Source organism: Protopterus annectens, chromosome 4.part0 (genome assembly GCF_019279795.1).
Source record: "Protopterus annectens isolate FY-2018-M chromosome 4.part0, PAN1.0, whole genome shotgun sequence".
Taxonomy (NCBI): domain Eukaryota; kingdom Metazoa; phylum Chordata; order Ceratodontiformes; family Protopteridae; genus Protopterus; species Protopterus annectens.
Window position 1 is genome coordinate 625,266,921 of NC_056733.1, and position 25,528 is coordinate 625,292,448.

A 25,528-nucleotide genomic window follows, 5' to 3' on the forward strand; every position below is an offset into this window, starting at 1 on the left:
GCTGTAGCAGTGAGACTGAATGTGAGCCACAGCTGCTTGTGGGTATTGATGTTTCCTTGGACAGGGTAACTGCAAAGGTAGAGGTGAGTAGTAGTACCCAGGCTGACAGTGAGGCACCGCTGTCAGAGGATGCCAGACTTCCTGTGGAAGGGGAGCTGGGAAGGGTTACAAGGGGAGACTTGAGACAGGCTCAGCTCTCAGACCCTACATTGCAAGGCCTGAGGCAGGTAGCTAGGGAGGCACCTATATCTCAAGGGAAGGGGGAATCTGTATACTGGAAGAAAGGGTTACTGTACAGAGAGTGGACCCCTGAGGGAGGGCTAGAAGGTGAGAGAGTACAGGAGTTGGTAGTGCCTAGAGCTTACCATCTGGTGCTTCTAGCCATAGCCCATGATATTCCCTTTGCAGGTCATAAGGGCATAAAACGGACAAAGAGGCGCATTATGCAAAACGTCTATTGGCCTGGAATTTCCAGAGATGTTACAGGGTACTGCAGGACCTGTGAGCAGTGCCAAAAGGTAGGCAACACAGGAGAAGAGGTGAGAACTCCTTTGATGCCTTTGCCTGTGATTGAGGAGCCATTTCAGAGGGTAGCTCTGGATATTGTGGGTCCTCTGAGTACCACAAGTTCCACACAGAAAAAGTATATCCTAGTGATTGTAGATTATGCTACATGATACCCTGAAGCAGTGGCTTTGTCCTGCATTCAGGCAGAGAAGGTGGCAAATGCTTTGCTAGAGATTTTCAGCAGGGTAGGTTTCCCAAAGGAAATACCATCTGATAGAGGTGCCAATTTTATGTCAGACCTGCTGGCTTGTCTGTGGAAGCCCTGTGGGGTGAAGCACATGAAGACCACCCCCTACCATCCCCAGACTAATGGTCTTGAGAGGTTAAACTCTACAATCAAGCCCATGCTACGGGCATTTGGAGATCAGTTTAAGAGGCAGTGGGACAAATATTTGCCCCATTTGTTTGCTTACAGAGAGGTTCCCCAGGAATCCACAGGTTTTTCACCCTTTGAGTTGCTGTATGGGCATAGGGTGAGGGGACCTCTAGATTTAATTTGAGATGAGTGGGAAGGTGAGTGTGAGTCTCACAAGGAGTCTGTTGTGGCATATGTCCTGAACCTCAGGACAAGGCTCACTGAACTCATGGGCCTGGCCCAGGAGAACCTGGCAGAAGCCCAACAACAGAAAAAGGTGTGGTATGACAGGAATGCTCGAGCTAGAGAGTATGCTGTGGGGCAGCAGGTAATGGTTCTCATTCCTGTCAGACACATAAAGTTGCAAGCAGCCAGGGAGGGACCAAACAAGGTGGTAAGAAAGGTAAGTAATGTTAACTACATGGTGGAAGTGCTAGGTAGATGGCAGGGGCACAAATTGTACCATGTTAACATGATGAAACCTTACCATGATAGGTAAGCCCTTGTCCAAGAAGATAGCCGAACAAAACCAAAAAAAGTCAACAAAGTTAAGTTGCTGTGACTTTTTTCAAGCGCTCTTCAGTTGTTGCCTTTTCTGCCATTGTGACTTTTTTTAGGTAAGCCCTTGTGCTGAGCATCTGCAGTGGATTGCAGGAGGAGTCTGAGAGAGATCTTGGGACTGATCTCCTCAGTGAGGCTCGGGCTGATACCTCGGTGGAAGGGGTAGTAATGTCCCAGCAGCTATCTCCTACCCAGGTTCGAGAAATCTGAGCAGTGTTGCAGGAATTTGGGGACGTGTTCACTGGGAAACCAGGGAGCACCCACCTGGTGCAACACCAGGTGGATACAGAACCCCAAAGGCCTATCAGGCAGGCCCCTTATAGGGTGACTGAGAGAGAGTCAAACAGACTCTGAGGGAGGAGGTACAGGAGATGTTGGAACTAGGGGGGATTCAAGAGTCTAGCAGTCCCTGGGCCTCACCAGTGGTGTTGGTGCTAAAGAAGGATGGCAGCACCAGGCTCTGTGTGGACTACAGGAAATTAGTCACACAGAGGCAGATGCTTACCCCATGCCTAGTACAGATGAGGCCCTAGAGCAGCTGGGTGGGGCTAAGTATCTTACAACCATTGATCTTACCAAGGGTTGCTGGCAGGTGCCCTTGACTCCCAGTGCTAGAGAGAAGTCAGCCTTTCTGACTCCTTTTGGCTTGTATGAGTTCACAAAGATGCCCTTTGGGATGAAGGATGCCCTAGCGACTTACCAGAGGCTGGTAGATCATATCTCAGCAGGAGTGTTTGCCCTTGCTTACATGGATGATATTGCTATCTACAGCCATTCTTGGCAAGAGCATCTTCAGCATGTCAGGGAGGTGCTGGGCAGACTACAGAGGGCAGGGTTGACCATTAAGCCGAGCAAATGTCAGGTGGGTATGGCACAGGCCTCCTACCTAGGACAGAGTGGGGAGTGGTAAGATAAGGCCAGAACCGGCCAAAGTGGAAGTCATTCAGGCATGGCCTGCACCTGTTACCAAAAAGCAGGTGAGGGCATTCTTGGGGACAGCAGGGTATTACAGAAAGTTTGTTCCCAATTATAGTACCATAGTTGCTCCCCTCACAGACCTGACAAGGAAGAACAGGTCAGATAAGACAGTGTGGACCCCAGCATGTGAGCAGGCCTTTCAGAAGCTTAAGGAAGCTTTGGGAGGACCCCCTGTGTTAGCCAGTCCAGACTACAGCAAAGACTTTGTTGAGCAGTTGGATGCTTCAAGCTATGGGGTGGGGGATGTACTTAGCCAGATTTCTTCAGAGGGAGAAGAGTACCCAGTGGTTTATTTCAGTCATAGGCTCCAACCCAGGGAGGAATGTTATGCAGCGGTAGAAAAGGAATGTCTAGCCATAGTGTGCACTACACAAACTTCAGCCTTATCTGTATGGAAGAAATTTCATTGTGATGACAGATCACAACCCTCTAACATGGTTAAACAGAGCCAGTCAGCAAAATGCCAAGTTGCTAAGATGGGCGAAAGCTGCCAGCCTAGTCAAATAGAATTTGATATATAATTCTGGCATTTGTAAATAAATGTAAAATACAGGCATGGTGTAAAAGAAAACTGTGAAATGTGGAACTGCAAAATATGTGACAACATTGCACTCTACTGGCCCAGTGAAGCATGTTGTGACCCTTTCATGTTAGAATTCGGCTCCAGTGCGTCTGGATGAAGGATTCATGCCCATTGTTTTAAGGCTAAAGTTTATGACCAGAATTTAGATGTGGAATGTGCTTTATTGCTCTGGTTTCTGTTAGAATATACATGCAAAATTACTTGTATTGTTGTAAGTTTTTGAGCAAGTGTTAGATTGCTAAATAATGCAGTTTGTGGCCTGAGAACTCCAGACTAAGTGTCAAAAATGATGTAATTTGGGAGGGCCTTAGAGACATGTTTGTTAGTAATGTTTAAATACTATTTCTCACAAGAGACTGAGAGCATTTTGATCTTGGATATCTAACTCAGCAGTCTGCCTCAGCTCACATGTAAGTTTCTAGCACTGTGATTTCTTGTAGGAATAGTTAAAGCTAGTAAAGATTAATTAGGTATTTTTCTTTGAAATCAGACCTGTCCTACTGTATTATTTTAAGTTTCTGTGTGATTTCTGAACTCTTAGATATCTCTGTGGTGTAGTAGTTTTGTCTTGCGTTTTAATTATTTATTATTAAATATTTTTAAAACCTTCTACCTGTGGCTGGTTTATGTAGAGATAAATTATGCTTTAGAGTACATTATATATTTATACAGTTTACTGTCTAAGCCCTTCCAATACGCCTAGACTGAATAGTCACATTACCATTAGATAATAATATTGCACAATAATAATTGGACACCCTTTTAAGGGCCTTTTAGTAGCTGATATTATTAGCTGGGTGGTGGCAGGTATTACTACCATATGGTCTGGGTTAAGGGTCACAGCTGGAGAATCTGTGTCAGCCTTTCCAGGAGTGCCTGTGAATTTGTATAAATACTTATCTCAAAGTGTGTGTGTGATGTGTCAGCTACTTGGCAGGGACATGAAGCACAGGCTGGACAGAGAGGGTACTGGAGGTTTTAGCTGGCCCAGCTAGGCTGAGATCTGGACCCTATAGCTGTGCCAGTGGGGAGTCTTATTGGGGACCTTGTGAGCAAGGGAGCAACCAGCCCCAGACTGACTGTGATGTCTGTGTGCACTTAAGGGAAACTGTACTTTATTATGTGTATTAGATATCCTTTCCTCTCTTCTATGAGATGACCTCCCTGGTGTTAGTGGTGAGGATTGAGCCTCCTTGATTGCTTGGCCAGTAGACGGTCATCACAAGTATTACCTCTTAAAGAAGGCTTTAAAACATTGCCTTCTTTGCAGAACTCAAACATATATAAAATGAGATAAAAATGTCTGCTGTCCTACTGGCATGAAGTTCAGGCTTGCACTGCCTCATCAATGAAGTCAATGACGGCAAAAGGCAATGGGATAGGGTTAAGAACTGTTGCTAATGTAACCATGCATACATACATACAGGTTATGCCTAAGAAGGGTTATGAGAATTGTAGAACAGAACTTACTATCCTCAGTCTGTGGCAAAGACAATAATCAGGATGAGCTGTCACTCATATGTAAAAGATTAAAACCAAACACTTCATAACAATCCCCCCTCCCCCAGCACAAAGACTCGAAAAAGAAGCAATATTTTCAGTAAACCGCAGCACAACTCCTGTAAGGAAGTAGTGGTATATGCTGCTTCCATACAGCTAAAACAAACTACCCAGGCTAGTGTGAGGCAGCAGAGAAAGAATTCAGAAAGTTAAAGGCACATAAGATTGTCAATACTTTAGCTAAGTACTGCTAAGAGCAGATGCCTCTGGTTTTACGTGCTTGACAGATTTCATGAGTTTTTAATCTGGAAAGGGTCTTGTTTTATATATATATATATATATATATATATATATATATATATATATATATATATATATATATATATATATATGTTGGATAGTCAGCATCACAAGATAATCGGCTATTCTGTTTTCCCTTAACCTTAGCACCTATGTGGAATGCTTCATTGCTCCTGAAGCACTGCAACAATACTCTCAGTGAAAGAAGGCATTTGTTGTTGCTTTCAGTAGTAATCAAAAATACTGAGACTGCATCTACTAGCGAATATTTGCAAAGAATGATCAGCAGCACAGGATGATGAAGAAATGAAGCTAAACTGCTAACTTTTCCAATGATTACATTATCATGATATAGGATCCCCCTTCAAAAAAAAAAAAAGTGCCATCACCAAATATGCAATTACAAAACAACAAGGCATTGCGAACAGTGCCATGTCTCACACTTTAAAAAGTTACTGCTTTAGAACCAAAACGAGAGGTGAAACTTCGAACTTCACAAATGGAAACGAAGACCCAGCATCCATTTAATATTATTACAGTCTAAGGGAACTTTTCAGTTTCTGCTCACAATCACACAAAAGAGGTGCTAAAAATCTCACGTTTTGAAATCTTTAAAGGATCCAGATACTTACTGCACAGCTTTCACGCAGAGCCTCCAATTTACGCTGCGTCTCATCTTGATGAGCCTGGAGTAGGAAGATGGTGAATTAAACTAAGTTTGAGAGAGATGTAATGACTACTAATTTTACTCAGAGCAAACAATTAACTAATACAATACTTTAAGTATATTAATTTGCACTAGTTAACTGTGAATTTCCAAATGGGTATTACCCATTCAGTGGAGGCCCACAGAGAAAAGCTCCACATGATAAAGAAATTAGCAATGCAGTAAGGAAAAACTAGACAAAATGCAAGTATGCAAGCAACAAAGTTAAACTACCTTACATATTAATACATACATACACTGTAGCACTATATACATATTTGTAATAAGATACATAAATGTGTATTAAGAGCTTTGCTTGGCTGTCTCTGGCATGCTTATGTGCAAGTAATGAATATGAAAGATTATACATAGCACACTATTTCTGCGATAGCTAGAAAGCTAAGAGATGAAATAAGCTTAATGGCAAATTTATGAGGACAGATGATTAATTATCTTGACTGATTTGGTTTCACAATCGAATCAATTACAATTTCAGGTGGACTGTAAATACTTATTAATGGCATTCTGGAAGGGCTTATTAGGTATCACTTTTTTGGATGATGTGAGGAAGGATTTTCTGTAATTCTTCAGTGTATTTTAACTGGTGCATTTACAATCATGGTAGGACTCTAGCTGCATGCAGATTTTTATATAACAAAGAGTATTTTAATAACCTCTTTATAGGCGAGTATTAATTTCATAGGTGTATATTATGCTAATGATCACAGGGTTTTTTTAAGCCTAGCTAAACATCCAAATTGTATCCCACAAGTGTATGTGCCTTAGAAGTTATTTTAAGGGGTATATATATTAGCTAGAGCAAGATTTACATATGACCCCTTTACATTAGAGGAAGAGGTGTTAGACCTTGGGTATATTTCCAATTTTCCATCTACTGGTGCAGATTTCTCTTGAATAGGGTTAGGGGAAGAGCTCTGTTTCACAGGGAAAGGATTTTTTGATACACATACATGTCAAGCAACATTTAAACCCCTAATTTCTGTAACTCTGATGGTATTCATTTTGAGGATATGTACCAGATTCATCAGAGTGGGATCCAATAATGTTTTGTATAACAAGCATATATCACCTCTAATCAGTCTGAACAAAACAGAGTACAGAGATAGGGCTCTGAGATGATTTATGTAGGGCTTACTTTTTATGCCTCATTTTTTTTTTTGTGAGGAACCTCTGTGAACATTACAGTTGTCGCATGTGTCTGGTAGTACTGTACCCAATGATGGACTTGATGAGGGCCGAATAAAGTGGAACAGTGACTTCCTTGGAATTAGATATCATGCGTTTGCTTAAATGTTGAGCAACATAGAATGGTTTCCTTTCTACCTTAGACAAACATTAGTTGAAATATAGGTTACCATCAACATACATAACCAAATCCCTGACTATTGGTTCTACTCTTAGGGGTGTGATATTGATGAAGCAATTTCCTAGGGTGGCTAACTTCCCAAATGGTACTATTATGCATTATTTGATTCTGAGTTTTAAGCAATAGCTTTGGCACATGTCTTTGTCTGTGCTAGCCCTTCATGTAGAATGTTAGTGTCTTGGGGGGGGGTTCTATAACTGCTACTAGTTTGCAAACTTGGTCAGCCAGAGGCATTTGACATTAGACATGACTTCTGAGAAGTAGATGGCCAAAAAGAGAGGACTCAGCACAGTGCCTGAGGGGCTCTGCTACTGACCACCCTCTTTGTGGAAGTTGTCTCCCCTATCTTAACTTCCTGCATCATATCTGAAAGTCAGCTAGCAATCCAGGGTGCAACATAGGGGTGTATGCCTATATCTCTGAGTTTGCTTAAAATAACAGAGTGAAGTATTGTTTCAAATGCCTTAGCCAGGTCACGGTAGGCAGTATGCACCATTCTGACCTTATTCATTGTCTTGGTGACTTTCTCAAAGATCATCACCAGGTTGAGTGGGCATGATCTGCCCTTGATGAAAATAAACTGGGCTGGATCCAGTGTTTGAAGGTTTTCTATGTCCTTATTAATCATTTCCATGGCTTTCCATATGAGACTAGTCAGACTTATGGATCTGAAGTTCCCAGGGTCCACTGATGTCCCACCCTTGAACAGAGAAATAATAGCTGCAGTTCTCCATTCATGTGACACAAAACTTCTCTGGAGACCATGGTTAAACAGCGATTCCAGTGGTCCTGATCAGTCATGTTTCAGGATATTTAACTGGCATCCTGAGATACTATCAAGACACATTGATGCAGTGATTTTGGCCTTAAAGAGTGCATGTAGGACCTTCTCCCTAATGATATTTGGGCGGAGGGGGGCACCTAGAAAAATACAAGATGAAGTAAAACCCTCATTTGTGGAAAAGCATGGTTTTGGTTTCGGTAGTGGTAAGGCGACAGGCCTGACATATGCAGCAAATGTTGCAGTGAAAATATGGAGTCTAAAAGTGTCTACATACTTCAGAAGCACTGGTAGCAAAGTAGTCTAGGGTGGAAACACTGGTGTAGTAAATCAGTTGTGTTGGCTTACAATAATAAAAAATGCTCATTACAAAGACAGTACACAACAGAGAACGAAGAAAGGTATGTACAGCTGTGTAAATAAACTTAACTATCAGTAGATGTTCTAAGGGATCTCCACTACAGCAGCCTAAGCTATTTGGGTATTATCCCATGCACCGGCCAAGTTTACCAAAGCTTGCATCCAATTGCCAGGAGTGTTTAAGGCACCCTATAAAAATCAGTTGGAATGCCAAATTACTTCAGATCATTTTTTAAGCAGGAAGGAGGCAGGAGTCCTGCATATTTATACTAGGAAACAAAGCAAATCAAAACTATATACAAGGGTGTATAATCAAATCCATCCTGGCAACTAGAACAAGTACACTAAGAGAAAAAAAAAATAGGTGGCTGGTGGGAGTGACAGCTACTGCAAAGACACTCTATTAGAACATGCACAGTTATGGTAAGTTTAGTTACACAATTGTATTTATGTTCATGCTATAAAATCAAAGAACACAGGAACAGACTGCAGGACGGTACCAAAAAACTTTAATATGTTAAGCGCTTTTCGTTTGTTCAAATGACAAACTTCTTCAGACATAAAAAAATCACTTGACACAGTCCTAACTGTTAATTAGTCAATAATTGAAACAACTCATTTAAAGGTATAACCACATTACCTACAAGCACCTCTCTTACAAATAAACATTATACTAAATAAATTAAGTACATAATAACAATAAATGTAAATAATGTTGTACTTTAAAGTACATATTATAAATATTTAAACGAGTTATAAAATATAAAAAACAGTAAAATACATCATCTTAACAAGCTTTTGATTTTAAGGATGCTACTAATTGAGCAACCCTCATTCAAGCCAGGTACGCTATAGTTGTTTCAATTATTGACTAATTAACAGTTATTTTATTTAAGGACCGTGTCAAGTGATTTTTATGTCTGAAGAAGTTTGTCATTTGAACAAACGAAAAGCGCATAACATATTAAAGTTTTTTGGTACCATCCTGCAGTCTGTTCCTGTGTTCTTTGATTTTAAAGCAAGTTCGTTTGTTGCCCCGTTGTTTTACTAGTATTTATGTTCATACTTGGTTCATCACTGCATTTGTCTAAGCTATTTGGAGAGATTCCCATAGCTTAGTCAGGAGTAACAAAAAAGGGTAAGAGGCCAATAACTAAGACTCCAGCATCCCCTGCAAAATGGCCCTGGCAAAGCCTGTTATGGACTTTGAAAAGGAATCCAGTTTGTAGTGTCCACACACCTTCAAAACACAACTTCATTCTTACCCGTTTCTTCACAGGAAATGTAACTGCACTCTTCAACTCATACCTCCTAAGCTCTGCTCCTTCTCTCCTGGCTAACCTTCATACCTTCCTAATTTCTCTCATATACTTAGATTATAAATGTAACTAAACAGTAACATCCAGCCATTATGCTGAATGCCTGTATTTCTCTTGAAAAATTTTTAATAGTTTTGCTGTCTTTACTGAATGATACCTGTTTTGACTGTAATACTACCTGTTGATTGTTATACAACCTGTTGATTGCAATGCAAATATTTTTCTTGCAATTCTCTATGTACTGTAACTTTGTATTGTGGAGCTTTTCTCCCTGGGCCTCCACTGAAAATGTAGAAAATTCCCCGGTCACCAAACTGGAATAAAATAATAAATAAATAAAAGAACGTACAAATGACCAAGTTGTTGCCTCTTGAATATTCTGAGTCAATATCTTTCCAGAAAGCCAAAAAAAGCCATTGTTGTTGTTGAATGAGCTATTACACTGTCTGGAAGTGGCTTAGTGTGGTGAGTATAACAAAAAGTAATACCACAGGGCAACCATCTCGAAATAGTCAGCCTAGTGACAAGGTTGTCCTTTCCTCTTACCTTCATAGGAGAAAACAGGTACTCAAGACTTCCTGAAAGGTCAAGTTTTGTCTAGGTAATATCTGAGCTGGCAGTGTATATCCAAAAAGTGAAGAATTCTTTCCCCTTGTTTAATGGATTAGGAAAAATGACTGGGAGACTAATGGCGAGACTTAAAAGTAAACATGAGAGAATTTTAGGCATAATGGCAGGATTTTTTCTCAAAGAAACTTTGTTCCTATGAAAAATGAGGGAGGGTTGACTCACTGTAAATGCTTGTTATTCAGATACTCTACTGGCAGATGTCAGAGCAACAAACAAAACAGTCTTCCACGTTAACGACCTCAAATCAGCCTCGAGAGCTGGTTCAAATGGAGACAAAATAAGCTTTTTAAGCACAAAAATTGAGACCCCCAACGAGGAGCCATCTGTTTCCTCGGTGGACAAGTATGCAATAACCCTTAAAAAAAAAAAAAAAAAAAAAAAACTGTTTAACTTGAGCTTTATTCAAAAGGAGAAGATTTAAGAGAAGTCAAAAGAAATGGCTGACAAGTGTACCTTGAAAGAATATAGCAAACCATCGGACAGTAACTCACAGAAATAATAACCAGAGGTAACTAGGCTTGAAACGCTTCTGGTTCCTTGAGTGGCACTAAACTAGAAAATCTTTTCCACTTACATATATGTGATTTTCTAGTAGCAGGCTTTTTTGCCTCCTTTAATACCTGCTGCATGCTCCCAGAAAAAAGGTATCAAAATTCTTTCAGGGGCAGTTAGTTAAAGTGTCCAGATTGGATTGTACCAAACTTCCTCTGTCTTGTGCGAGCAAATCTGGTCTGTGGAGAAGCTTGTGGCAAATGCCATTGACATGATTGAAAAGGAGGGAGAACCAGTGTTGCCTTGGCCAAAAGGGAGTCAACACCATAATTTTTGGACAGTCCCTCTAAATCTTTAGAATAACAGTAGTCAGTGGAAAGGTGTACAGGAAGAACACTCCCATCTCCAGGAATGGGTAAGCATCAGTCTTCCAAGCCCGACTGTAAGGAAACCTAGAGCAGAGTTTCTTTAGATGCCTGTTCAGAGAGAAGGCAGAAAGATATATTTGAGGTGCTATCCACATCTGGGTCAATTTCTTTGAAGACCCCAGGATGAAGTTTCCATGCAAGGGGTGTCCCAGTCCTGCTGAGCTTGCCATCACTTATGTTTTGCTCCAAAAGAATGTATGAAGCCTGAAGAGTCAGATTGAGCTGAATTGCTACCTCCCAGGCTGTCATAGCCAGTCTGAAAAGAAGGTAGGATTTCATACCAATTTTGTACCCCCATTTGTTTATGTGCTACACCACTGTGGTGTTGTCTGTGTACCCTTTCAAAAGTCCTGGTGACCAGAGATGTTTCAAGCCCTTCAAGCCATTGATGGCAGCCAACATCTTCCTGACATTTATGTGCTTCAGTCTGCCCACTGGGACCCATAAAGCGTACACTTGTGTCCTTTGTAAAACCACTATCCATTTCTGGTCTGAAACATCTGTGGTGACTGACTGGAGGGCGGTATGAAGGGAGAAGGGAAGACCTGGATTACAAATGTATCACTTCTACCCACCATTTAATTTCCCTTTTTATGAATCCCAGAACTGTAATCTAAACCATTAAAGGGTGTAGATGTTGATATTTTCCTCATGTTTAGTCTGGCAAAAGGCAGTTATTATTATCATTGAGGCTATGTACCCTGAAATCCTGAGACTCCATTGCAGACGTCTGGCTTAGGGTGGAAAAATCTCAGAAAAATCGTTGAAACATATCCATTTTAACTGGGGGAAGAAAGGCACTTCCCAAGGCTGAGTCCAACACACATCCTAGGAAAATCATTCTGAGACAGGATGACAGAAGACTTCTGTGAAATGATCTGAAACCCTAGATCAATAGAATTTTCTGAACAGTTGCTAAAGACTCTTGATAGTCCGAAAAAGAGAGTCTACAAAGACAGACAAAAATAGAATGATATGAATGCCCTAGAGGAGTCTGCAATGAGGAATGACTGGAGCTAAACATTTTGCAAATACCCATGGCGCCGTGGAGAGGTGAAAGGGCAAAAAAAAAAATAATGTATGCCAGACAGAGCAAATTTTAACAAATACCTGAAAAGGCTGGCAACAGGAATGTGATGATAGGAGTACTTTAAATTCAGCTTTACAATAAAAGTTAGATGAGGAATTAAAGGTATACAATTTTAAGTGATAACATCATGAATTTAGGATCTTGATGAAAAGGTTGAGAGCAGAAAGATTCGGCATGGTCCTCCAGGATCCTTCTAGTCTAAAATCTAGAAATACAGAGAGACTGACAGGCACTAGTTCATTGACATCATGAGATATCATGTTTTACAGAATGGGAGAAAAAAGAAATTTGGTTGCCTGGGCAAGATGGAATCCACTGAAAAGGAGTAAGGGATTCCCACTACCAGGAATATTCTTGTCAGATTACAGTCAGAACTCAAATGTTTGAGATTATCTGATGCCATAAGGGAAGATTAAGTCTCGGGGACATAGAAAGATTGTCAGGTAGGGAGGGAACAGAAACCTTAACAGGGAGATAGTCATGCTGACTGGGAGGGAAGGGGATCTGGTGGCTTTCCCTTTCTTTTTTGCACCTTCATCTTCAGGTTTTTTAAAACCCCAAAAGTTTTATCCTTGCTGTTTAACCTATTTATTGGAAAATGAGGCTGAGAAAAGGAAAAATTAAAGTGAGGTACTCACCAAAATGACAGATCTATGTTATCAGTTTTAATCCTTCCTCAACAGATGGGTCTTGAATCCAACTTCTGCCACTTATAGACTTGTGGATCCTCAAGCTCAGGCTCCTCCTCTTACCCACAATCTCCTCTTGTCCCAAAGATTACCGCATATTGATTTTGCCCCCAACCCCATGACACAATCATGGTTGAAAATACAGAATAAAACAAAACAATGCAGTCCAAAGAGGATGTGTCTGAAACAGAGCACTGGTCTGGAGCTACAAAAATGCAATACCTGGACAAGGACAGGTTATTCTGTCGTACCAGAAGCACAATGCTAATGATCTTCCAAGAATGGGGCAGTGGGAGGGGAGTTGAGGAAGGACAGAAACAGAGAACACAGATCTATCGTTGTGGTGAGTAAATAATTTTCATGGTTTACTATCATAATGTGGAAAATCACAATATTTTCTGATCAAATACTCAAATCACTATGTTGAAAGTGGAATGCCAGAACTTTACAATGTCGAACATGGCAACAGCGGTGATCAACATTCAAACTTCTGAAATTCCAATATCGAAAGTCTGTTTCAATTTACATTTTTTGCAGGGGGCCAAGCCCCCTGCACCCCCCCCACAAATCAAATATGCCAACTCCAAAATTGTACAGCGAGGAAAAGGGCAAATTTCCCGATCCACACTGTACTGCTATCTCCATTCATAACATCAACCTCATATTAGCAAATGAATACTCATTTTCGCTGATATCATGTTGATCACTTTGAGTTCAAAATTACAATTTTGACAACACGCATTCGACCAAATGAGTTTTGAGTAAGTGCCATTCCACATTATGACAGTAAGCCAACTTTCATATTGGATATCTGTTCTGTCCATTCCTCAACAGATGGGCAGAATCACCATCTACTCAGCTCTCAGGATGGTCTCATTTAAGGATATCCCAGATAATGGCTGAGCTAAAGGCTACCATATTCCTGGATAGCAGATCCAGCTGACATTGAGAAAGAAGATGTGAATATTACACCAGGTGGCAGTAGCACAACTATCATCAATTAAATAGAAGGACACAGAGGCAGAGAAAGATCTAGAATAATGCGCCTTGGCAGGTCTGTGTAGAGTCAATTCTTTTTTCCTTATATCCATAAGAAATTTAGTCAACTAATCATTAAGCTCGGTATACTTTCGAAACACCTTGACTTAGCTTAAGTTTGGAAAAGGAGACAAAAAGCAAGTCTGTTTTTCTGAATGCTTTTAGTCCAGTGGAGGTAAAAATGTAGTTTATAGTGCATATCCAACAATATATTCTCCTTTATTTGAGAAATTTTGAAAAAAAAAAAACTGTACGTTGATGTACTGATCAAGACATGTCTCAGCAGCCACCCAATGTATGAAAGATGGATTAGTTCGTAAAGACACCCTTGTCTTTGTGAAAAATAACGTATGGAGGCTTACATGACACAGCTTGCAGTTCAGAGACTCTCCGGGCTGAGGTACTGGCAACTAGAACGAGTGCTTTCCAGGTCAGAAAGTTAATTTCGACCACAGCAGCAGCTACAAAAGGTGTTGGAGTCAAAGCTTGGAACAAAATAGTCATAGCTCAAGGTGGGGTAGGATCTCTAAGTGGTGATCTAAGTAGGAAGGTACCTCTCAAAAGGGTTTGATGTTAAAGTAGAATGGTTTTCTCCAACATGAAAGTTTGAAATAGCTGGTGACTGAACTTTAATAGTAGAACAGCTGACACCACTACGAAAAACAGAAGCTAGGAAATTCAGAGCCATTGGAATAGGAGACAAAAAGGGGTTCAGATTACTTTGACAAGCCCAGATAGAAAATCTTTTCCACTTACTCTTATAGACTTTTCTGGTGAGGCATGCCAGATGGGTGAGAGTGAAGGCCCGGATTAGGGTCCAGTATCCAAGGCGGGTGAATCAAGTGAGGCCAGCGGAAGGGAAAACACATCTGTCAACACCAGAAGAGGCAATGAAGATGACCTAGTTCTTCTCCTGCAGAGCTTTCTGTAAGAATTTTGGGATTAGCTGGGTATGAGGTAAGGCACAGAGGAGACCGTGGGGAAAGATGTGCATTAGAGCATCTCTTGGTGACTCCCCCTCTGAAGGGAACAGGGCAAGGAACCTACTGCATTTGGAGTTGATGGGATAGGCAAAAAGACAGCAGTGTGCTTGACTCCAATGGGGAAAAATTTGTTTTGCGATTGTTGGGTTGAGAGACCACTAGTGAGGTAGCAGAACTGACTAGCTCAACCTGTCCACCAGAATGCTGGACTTCCCTGGTACGTGCATTGCTGATATTGCCCTTGGCCAGAGTCTCATGACTTTTCGGCAAAATGGGTAGGACCATGTTCTCCCTTGCTTGTTGATGTACCGGACTACTGACATGTCTTGTCTGGATACAGATCAACCGTAGAGGAAGGATATCCTGAAAAGAGTGCAATGCAAGGAGGTCTGCCCTCATTTGTAAGACAAAGATTTGAAGCTTGGCTTTGGAAGAAGACCACGTGCCTCGTACAATCTTTCCCATGTAATGCCCCCACCCTAGTTGGCAATTATCTGTGGTCACCATAGCTTTGTGAGGGTGAGAAGCAAAGGATCAGCCCTGAGGAACCTCAGAGATTGTATCCACCACTTACAAGAGTCCTGCAAATGTCTGTCAAACAAATCCAAAAACTCATAGGTTGATGCCTGTTAGACCACTGAACTGCCAGTGTCCAATGAAGAACTCTCATGTAATACCTTGCCAAGGGAAATAAGATAATGGAAGCTGCCATCGACCCCAATAGTTGAAGGGCCAATCTGGCTAGTGGTATTTGACAGGACAGAAGCTGCAAGGGTGATTGCAGAGGGCGGACAGCCTACTTACCCAGCAGTCTTATCTGGCTTGTAGTATCTAAGTGATCTCCTATAAACTCTAAGGTCTGTCCCAGAGACAAATGTGATTTTTCGTGATTCACTGTTATGCCCAGTAGTGAACAAAGATACAGCAGATAATCCTTGGCCTAGACTAGAAAAAGAGTAGTGGGGGCAGTGATGGGCCATTCATCCAAGAAGGGGAACACAAGCAAATCTTGCAGTCTGAGGTGGCTGTGACCACTACCATACACTTGGTTAACACTTGGGGAGATGTGTTGAGACCAAACGGCAGGGCTCTGAATTGAAAGTGACTGGCCCTCAGTTGGAAGCAAATTAGCGAAGAAACCTCCTCAACCTCTTGTCCATTCTGTGTGGTAGTATGCATTTTGAAGGCCTGCTAAACACATCCAATCATTCTTCTTTAGCAGGGGAAGGATAGACTGTATTTGACCATCAGGAAATTCATGAGTTTGACATACTGACTGAGGTGGCTGAGGTACAAATCTGGCCTGAGTCACCCTTCTTTTTTGGCACTAAAAGGAATCTTGAGTAATTTCTGAATCTGTGTTGGTGTGGTCGGACCCCTAGATGACTCGTTTGTCTAGCATTTTGTATATTTCTATAGCTGCTGCCTTTCTTTGTGAGGGTAGAACACTGGAAATTTTTTTTTTGTTGTTGTGGGAGTAGACAAAGGGAATGGAAGAGCCTCTGGTTATTACTGTATATGCACCTAGACATCTTTGGTGATGTAAATCCAGGCTTCTTAGTGTAAGATAAGTGCCCCTCCAGACTGCCTCTAGAGTGCAGGATTCGGGTAACCATTCTAGAGTGTTGAAAAGGCCTCTTGGAGAGGAACGGAAACCACACCTGTCAAACCCATAAGAGACAATGAAGATGGCCTTGTTCTTCCTCTGAACAGCTTTGGTTTTTTCGGACCTCCTCTCCCTAGAAGGTGGCTTCTACATTATTCCCCTCTTTGACATGGCGGGTCTACCACGAAAAGTGTCCAGTATGAACTCTTGAGACTTCCAAAACCACAGTTTCTTGCCCCTTTCTGGTTTCTAGGGAAGACCCTCTAAGGGGGTATGACTTCTGGAGAGTGTGTTTTTAACCTTGGGGCCGAAAAGCGTCAAAACATCATAAGGGGCATTAATAAAGGATGCCTTGAAGGTCTCTGCAAAGTCACACAAGTGCATTCAAGCACATCTCCTTATGGTAGTGCCTGTATTTGCAGATCTCAAAGTGCACTCAGTTACATTGCATATCAGATGCATAGAGGTATTTGATAGGGACTGAAGGGTTGCAAGCGCGGGTCCACAATTTTCCTGACATGGACCTTGAGGGAAAGATATGAAGAGCTGTTTCATTAAATTTCTCTGAAACCTTGTAATGTGCGGCAAATAATTCAGTGACTCTAAAGCAAAGGTGGCTGAAGTGTAAACTCACCTCCCAAATCTATCCAAAGCCATACACTATCAGGGGGATACAGAGATGAGCTAGCGTCAGCAAGCTCCTTTTTGGTGGCAGCCCCTATTACCATGGCATCCACAACCAGGCCTTTTCCTCCAATACTGCCTGCCTTTTGGAGCAACAGGTATTGATCAGTCTTTTTTTGGTATAGGTTCCATCACATCTAGTTCCTTTCATGACCACTGAGTGAGCAGGTGGACCATGACTATCTCATCAGTAGGAGAGACCACCCAAGAAGTAGCTCAGCCAGTTCCAATATCTTCAAGAAACATGACTCATCTTAGGAGGGGGCTTTGGAAGACCAACCTGCTTTCAGTCTCAACAGCTCCAGGATCTCCTCAAATGAGATATTCTCAAGTAGTAATCTGGGGGATCCCTCCCCTTCACTGGAATCAGTGTCTTTTGTGATGGACTCCTGAGGGGAGTCAAAGTGCCTCCTCCTGCACAACGGTTTTCGAGGATGCTCAGTTGTAGGACTCAGAAGACTGTTAGGTGTCCTGTATGTGGAACTTGTCAAGGCTAACTGGAACAGAATGTCTCTATGGGTAGACTGTAAAAGATCAGGATCCACATTTTACAGTTGTGAGACAGGAGGAACAGATAGGGGAAGAGAAGTCCGATTTCCCACCAAGGAGAGAGATCTCCCTACTGCCTCGAAAGCAGAAGCTGAAGAAGAACCCCAAATCATCCTGACAGGAGCCAAGGTCTCCACACCTGAATGGCCAAGGAAACCAGATTGATTCCACTCCAAGACAGATTCCAGAGCAGAGTTACCCAACCCCGAAGCCCTGAGCGGAAGGGATGGCTCCAACAATTTCCGAGTCGATTCCAGACTCCTGGAACTAGTGCCAAAGCTTCAGCTCAGAGATCCCTCCGGATCCAAGGAAGTTGGAGCCGGTGGAACCAGAGAAGTTGCCGGAATCAAAGATGACCACATCTTTAGATCTCAAGCAGACATCTCTTGAAGGAATCTCAAATCCATAAAACCAGAATGGCAGACTGGGGTAGGAGCAATCACAGGAAGGGTTGAAGAGTCAAAGGATCTGGTGAGAGATGGAGAACACCCTCAGATGAATTTGAGTTCTAAGGAAATTCCTCATTATTCTAACCAAATCAACCCCTGTCAGGCTTCTGGCAGATCTAACAGACTTAGGGAGGATAAGGTAGACAGGGGGTCTGGATGACCTCTCTCTTGGAAAAAAGGGGAACGCAGCCTGTAAAACAACCCCGGTGAAAATCAAGGTTCCAGTAAAGATGGGGTTCTACATCATAATAGTGTCAGCTCTGAAGGAAGAATAGGATCGTATGACCTGGACATTTTGAAGCTGGAGACGAAGATGACGGAGATTAAAGATAGCAATCAGGGGAGCACTAAATTGTCTCATTGCCCTTGTCCCTGGGCCTGTCGCACTCTCCTACTGTATATTGCCAAATAATTTCCTACCAGATGGGGAGAATTCAAACAGTGAAGAAACAAATTTGGATGATTTTCCCACAGAAGACAGGAAAGTACGATTATAGCCCAGAAGCCAAAGGTCGAGCAAATAGAACAATCTTCCTCCAAATGGGCAGTGTCCAAGCAATAAACATATTTGTGGTGAGCATTCAAATAAAGATGTTTGTGGCTGCAAGCCACACATTTCTTGAACCAATAAGGTTTGTCAAACATAATTTACTCAACTAAAAGGGAAAAACAGATGTAAAAGAGGATTTTTTTTAATGTAAATGCCATGGTATGATAAACTCAATACCTAACAGCAAGCTCAACACCAAAAATGGCAATAAGACATCCCAACAGTAGATAACCCAAAACTTAAAAAAGTTAAGGACAGAATGTAGCAAAGACACAAAACAAAACAGAAAAACATTGGCACCTACAAAAGATTTATGGGTAAAGGAAAAATAATCTAGGCACTAGAAAAAGAACTAAATGAAAAGCAGAACAATACAGTTTCTCTAAAAGGGTGTTGAAGTGTTACTATAAAAAAGACAATTTTGTTGAAGCAAGCCTGAAACGAGTACACCACGTCTATACAATACGAACGGCAAACGAGATGTGAGGTAATTCTGAGGACTAGAGGGAATTATCTGTATAGGGAGGAGCCTGAGCTGAGGATCCACAAGTCTACATGTGGCCAAAGTCGGATCTGAGACTCATCTGTTGAGGAACAGACAAAACAGACATCAGATCTACTATTTGGACTGAAACAAGGAAGGCTGGAAAATGTATTTCCCCCTCCTTAGTACTTCAGATGCATAAGAATTAAACAATCTTCCAATTTTAGGCAGTGATTAAAATGTTAGATTTATCATCTTCTGGAAGGTCTTGATTATGGAGCTAAGCAAGTCTTCTCAAAACTGATTCACATGGAGAAGCCCTAGAGGAAGAGTCAGCTATATAGAGAACACATTTTAAATATGCTTTGTCACCTCAGAAGCAGCTGTCACAGAAGGATTTAATGAATTCTTTACCTCAGAAGAAGAAATGTTTGCTTCTGCATGTTCGCAAAAGACAGCAGCAAAAATTTTAACATGAGCTTTTGACAGTTCAAAATTCTGAAAGCTGAAGTATTAGAAAAACAGATTTTCTTCCCCAGCTTATCCATTGCTTTCCAATCCCAATCAGTGGGAATTGGATTAGTAGTGGTAACCCATTTAGCAGCAGCAGATATGGTTAAAAAAACAAAAAGACTGTTGGATATAGAAAACACAGATGAGACTGGAGGACCTTATATTACCTGCCAGAAACTTTAGGGACTTGAGGTTGCCCATTATGAAGGCTTGATGCAGCAAGAAAAACATTCTCTAAATCATAAAATACAGGAGGGATAGGTTCAGCTTTAGGTATCTTTTATCATTCTGACCCCACTGAAAAACCTGTTTTATGTTGGATAAAATGTCAAGGAAGAAAATTTCTTCAACAAAAAATTTGAAACAATGCTGTCCTCAGAATCAGAATGCTCAGACTGAGAAGAGACTCCTGAAGTACACTCCCACACACATGACTGCTCTTCTGATTGGAAAATCCAGTTCGAATGAGAATGAACTAGGTTTCTTTTTCTCCCAGTAGGTTGAGAAGATGAGGAAAAGGCAGTGATTAGTTCCTTGACAAATTCAGTAAATCTTCCTTGTCAATGGAAATAGAAATAGGAGGCTTTTCTCACTAAACACATTCTCCCTTAACAATATCTGGCCTCTAAACACACACAACCCAGCATTCAAAACCCCACCCCTGCTAAGGGAGAAACTCCTTCACTTGCCCCCTTCCCCAGATAGTTACCAAAGTAGTTATCTCTTGCCTGCTAATGGAATCCTTACAGATGCAGAGGATGTGGATAATCCTCAGGTCTTTGGTGACTTGGAAGGCTACATCAAGAGGACTGGCGAATCAAGATGGGTGTTTTGAGGGACAACTATTGGCCACAGCAGAGTTAAGCACCAAAAGCTGAGGCAAACTAAAAGCCGGAATAACACTTGAAGAATCCTGAAGTTTTTTTTTCTTTTGAAAGAAGAAAAACAGTGACTGACTGCTACTCCATTGGTAAAGATGTCTGAAGAGTGAGTAGTGAAACCCTGAGCAATCAGTAAGAACAGCTGTGTTGCACTTACCATAATTGTAGATGCTGGAGTACATCAATGCTATAGTACTGACCGTAAGTTCTTCCTGCCATGCAGAAGCCCACAACCAGCCCAATCTCCAGAGTCTGTACAACCATTCCAAGCCAATGAACATCCAAATATAGACATCTGGATGTCAGGATATAAGAGGGCATCTGTTTGCACCATCTTCAAGTCTTTCTAGGCTGTGAGAGTCAGTCTGATGCCTGAGGAAGACACGACCTTTCCAGTTGTCAAAATTTTGAGAGACATCAGACAAAATTCTAACCATGGACTAGAAAAAGAGGGAAAGGATGATGCTGGATAATGGGTACCCAGCCATCCCCCCCCCAAAAAAGCAAAGGCATGGAGGGAAATCAGCAGTCAGAGGTGTTAGGAGAGTGGGAGTTTGTACTGCAACAATGATCTACTGAAACATCTACAATTACAGTAAGTATAACACAACTGCACTACATTTTTCATAGTCAGTGTTGCAGTACTGATTCTTGGGAGGATTCTCAAAGCTACAGGGTGGGAAGTAAGTTGTCTGGTGGCCCCTAAGATGGCAAGTTCTGCAGGATAGCAGTGTTAAAGCCTATCCCAGCAATGGATGCAGTGCCTAATTGGCAATGTTTGGCAAAGATATACACAGAGGACTGTGTGGCAGCCTCCAAGATGGCCTGATTAGACACACCTTTTAGAAAGGCAGTGGTTGCTGCCCTATGTCTCATGGAGTGAGAACTGACATAAGTTGGTAATGGCTTTCCAGTATGAGCATAAAAAGAAGTTAAATCTTACCATAATGTTCCATCTGAGTTGTCCATCTTCATTTGTCATCAACATGTGGGTTTGGTTCCAATCCCTCGGAACTGACTCAGCCACTTTTATACTTCGTGGATTCCAAAAACTCTCAAGCGCATCCCTTACCCATAATGCTTAGGGTAGCTTACCTCAGATCAGGTCTGCTAATAAGTGAAAGGAGGAAGTAAAAATGCATGAAACAGACCACAGCCAGAGTAACAAATTCCAAAAGGAAAACTGTCAGAGGGAATGTTCGTTCTTCCAGGAAATCTAGCAGGGGGATGGAGGGAGGGGAGCTGATAACAAATGAAGATGGACAACTCAGATGGAACATTATAGCAACACATAATTTCTTTATCTGAAGTTGTCAATCTTCATTTTGTCATCACGTGTGAGACGGAGTCTCCAGCTACTTATAATCGTGGGTGGGCTCAAGAAAGTAAATTCCTGAGCACCACTGAACCAAATGATGCTCTTCACCCCTAGAGACTAGATCTAACTGGTAATGAGTAAAAAAAGGTATAGGGTGATGCCCAAGTTGCAGCTGCACATACGTCATTTATAGATATTCTCAAATGGAAGACAGCAGAAGTAGCTACTGCTCAACAGTGAGTGTGCTTTTTGGGGTACTGGTACAGAAATACCTATATTCTTATAAAGAAAGGAAATGCAGTCTGCAATCCACTTGGTTGGAGTTACTTTGCTCACAGATTGACCTAATTTATTGTACGAAAAGGAAATAAATAGCAGGTTGGATTTTATGATACCCTTGGTCCTGTCAAGGTAGAATCTTTATTGTTTGTGAATATCCAACAGGTGCAATAAGTACTTACCCTTATTAGAGTAATTTGTAAAAAAATACTGGAAGGTTGATGCATTGATTAAGATTGGTTTCCGAAAGTACTTTAGGTAGAAAAAATGGGTTTATTCTGAGAGAAACTGTATCCTTATGGAAAATCAAATATGGTGGCCTAGACGAAAGCTCTTGAATTTCCAAAATTCGTCTAGCCGAAGTGATGGCTACCAAAAAAGTAGTTTTCCAGGATAAAAACTTCAGATCACACCTGGAGGCTTGGTTCAAAGGGGGGGGGGTTTGTATCAGGGCTTGCAGCATCCAAGTAAGGTTCCAAACAGGCGTGGGGATCCATGTAAGGAGGTTTAAGTAGGAGAGCATTGTTCAAATAGGCTTTGCAGAGCCTATTGATCATGGAAACCATTGTGAAAATTAGAAATTGCTGCAAGTTGAACTTTAATAGCAGAAGTGGAAGCACCTTCATTGAAGATGGAGGCTAGGAAATGAAGAAGGTCATGTATTGGTGATGAGAAAGGATCAATATGATGTACAGAGGCCCAATGAACAAATCTTTTTCATTTACTTGAATAAAGTTTATGTGTATATCATTTGTGAGATGATAAAAGGATGCATCAGACAGGGGACGAGATTATATCATGCCTAGCCACTAAAGGAATTGGAGAAACCAAGCTATCAACCAGAGAGTTGTAATGTCTGGGTGATTGATGCCTATTGAGTACGAAAGGAGGTCTGGAGGTGGATCCAGAATCCAAGGTTGTTGTATTACGTGAAGCTGAAGGAAGAGGAACTCAATTTGCTGAAGCCAAAAGGGTGCAATGAAGATGACTTTGCTCTTCAACTTGGCTGCTTTCTGTAGAAATTTAGGAATTAAAGGGATCGGTGGAAAGGCATAAAGTAGACTGGGAGGCCAGTTATGAAGAAAGGTATCCCTTGGTAATTCCCCATCTGAGGGGATGAGGGAAAAGTAGCTGCCACATTTATTGTTCAGAAGGGAGGCAAAAAGGTCGCAGCACAGCTGGCCCCATGTGTGGAATATCCTTTCTGAAACTTCTGGATTGAGGGATCACTCATGAGGTACAAGAGTGCACCTGCTTCAGTTTGCCTGTTATCACATTTTACTTCCCTGGAATATACTTTGGAATCAGAAAGCGGTTGGATGAGATCACCCACTGCCATACTCTGAAGGATTCTCAGCATAAGGGGTAAGATCTGGATCCCTCCTGTTTGTTGATGTACCAGACCACTGAAATGTTGTCTGTTTGAAATGCATTCGCCCCTATAGGTAGAAAGCCCTAGAATGCTTGCAATGCTAATAGCACTACTCTCATCACTAGAACATTTATGTGGAGAGTGGCCTCCATTGGAGACTGCATGCCTTTGACAGTCTTCCCCTGGCAACCCCCCCCAAGATGGGAAGAGTTCATGGTCACTGTGACTTTGGGGTGAGGGGGAATGAACAGGTGCCCCTTTAAGACTTGTTTCGAATGAACCCACCACAGGAGCTCTCTCTTGCATGTGTTGGGTTATCAAGATTGGCATTGACAAGGGATGCTGAAGAATGGACCACTTTGCTGCAAGTAACCATTGTAAAATTCTCATGTGGAACCAGGGGAAAAAGAATTTTTGCAGCCATCACTAAACCTAATGTTTGAAGTACTTGCCGTGTAGGTACTTTGTCCTTCTGTAATAGTGTCTGAACTTCAGTCTGCATAGTTTCCAATTGAGATAGAGGAAGTGAGGCAATGGAGGTTGTTGTATCAAATGAAGCTCCTAGAAATGTTAGATTCTGAGTTGGGTCCAGCGAGGATTTTTCAAAGTTGATTGTGATGCCTAAATGGTTGCATACTTGTACGACCTTTTGCATTGCTGATAGTAGTAGCGGAAATGAGCCAGTCATCTAGATAAAGAAACACTCGGAATCCTTCCAGTCTTAAGTAAGCTGCTAATATTGCCATGCATTTGATGAACACCCTGGGGGTTGTGGTGAGACTAAAGGGCAGCACTCTCAACTGGTAATGTCTGGCTCCCAGCTGGAAGCAAAGGAATTGTCTGGAATGTCTATGCATCTTTATGTGGTAGTACTTATCCTGAAGATCTACAGAGCACATCCAGTTGTTCTTTCCTAAAAACGAAGAATGGACTGAACCATGACCATCCGGAATTTGGTTTTTTTTTTTAACAGACTTGTTCAGTTCACTGAGATCCAAAATTGGTCGCCAGTCCCCTGTCTTTTTTGGCACTAAAAAGAATCTTGAGAAAAACGCAGATTCTATTTGGTCTGGTGGGACTTCATGGATGACTCTTTTCTAGTAGTTTTTGAATTTGAATAGCTGCTTGTTCCCTCTGATTGGGTGGAATGTTGTTGAATTTCTTTGATTAGGGAAGAGGGAGTGAAAAGGGAATTGTGTAACCTCTGGAAATGCTTCTCTGCACCCAAGCATCAGGGGTGACTTCTTGCCAGGCTTTTAGATGCAGGGATAAGCGACCCTTAATTGCCTCCAGAGGTGGACAATTGGGCCTCTTTTTGAGGAGCACTGGAAGGGTTTACCAAAGAATTAAACCTCGAAAAAAGAAGTTATGTACCTACCATAATGTTCCATGTTAGTTGTGTTCTCGCCTTCTTTCTTGCTGGTTGGGTTCGGAGCCAATCCTCGGCTCCGACTCGGCAATCTTCAAAAGCTCGAGAGCTGCATACTGGCTTGAGGCCAACCCATATCCCATGATGCCTGGTGCTAGATACCCAGATTTCGTTTGGTAAGTCAAACTGCAGACATAATAAGGAAAGGATCCTATCCTGGAATATATAAAACCTCCAGAGAGGCTACTAGACAGAAAGGAATAGACAGAGAAGACTCAGCCAATGAAAAAACATAAGGAACTCTTCTCGGATAGGGGGCTGGAGGGACGCAAGAAAGAAGGGAGAAGAAGACAACTAACATGGAACGTTATGGTAGGTACATAACTTCTTTATGTTAAGTTGTCTATCTCGCCTTCATTCTTGCTGGTTGGGACAGCGTCCCTAGTACCTAAAATCCTGGGTGGCTCATCAGAACAAACTCTTCAGAACAGTGGAACCAAAATCTGCTCTGTTTCTGGAAACCACATCCAACTTATAATGCGAAATGAAAGTATGTGGGTTGGCCCACGTAGCCGCAGCACAAATAGATTCCATGGGCAACCTAGCCTGAAAGGCCACAGAAGTGGCTAAAGCTCTGGTGGAGTGACCTTTTGGTTTAACAGGCAATTCTTTATTCCTCAGTTGATAGATAAATGTGATGATAGAAGTCAACCACCTGGACAAGGTT

The 25,528-nt window shown here is 41.8% G+C and overlaps 1 protein-coding gene across 1 annotated transcript in view; it reads right to left on the reverse strand.

Moving 5' to 3' along the window:
* CIT (citron rho-interacting serine/threonine kinase) overlaps window positions 1-25,528 on the reverse strand; it is a 3,433,971-nt gene that overhangs the window by 1,658,281 nt on the left and 1,750,162 nt on the right. The window contains exon 23 of the mRNA XM_044069760.1: window positions 5,477-5,530. Within this exon, the coding sequence (XP_043925695.1) occupies window positions 5,477-5,530 (54 nt within the window). The remainder of the gene's footprint in view (window positions 1-5,476; window positions 5,531-25,528) is intronic.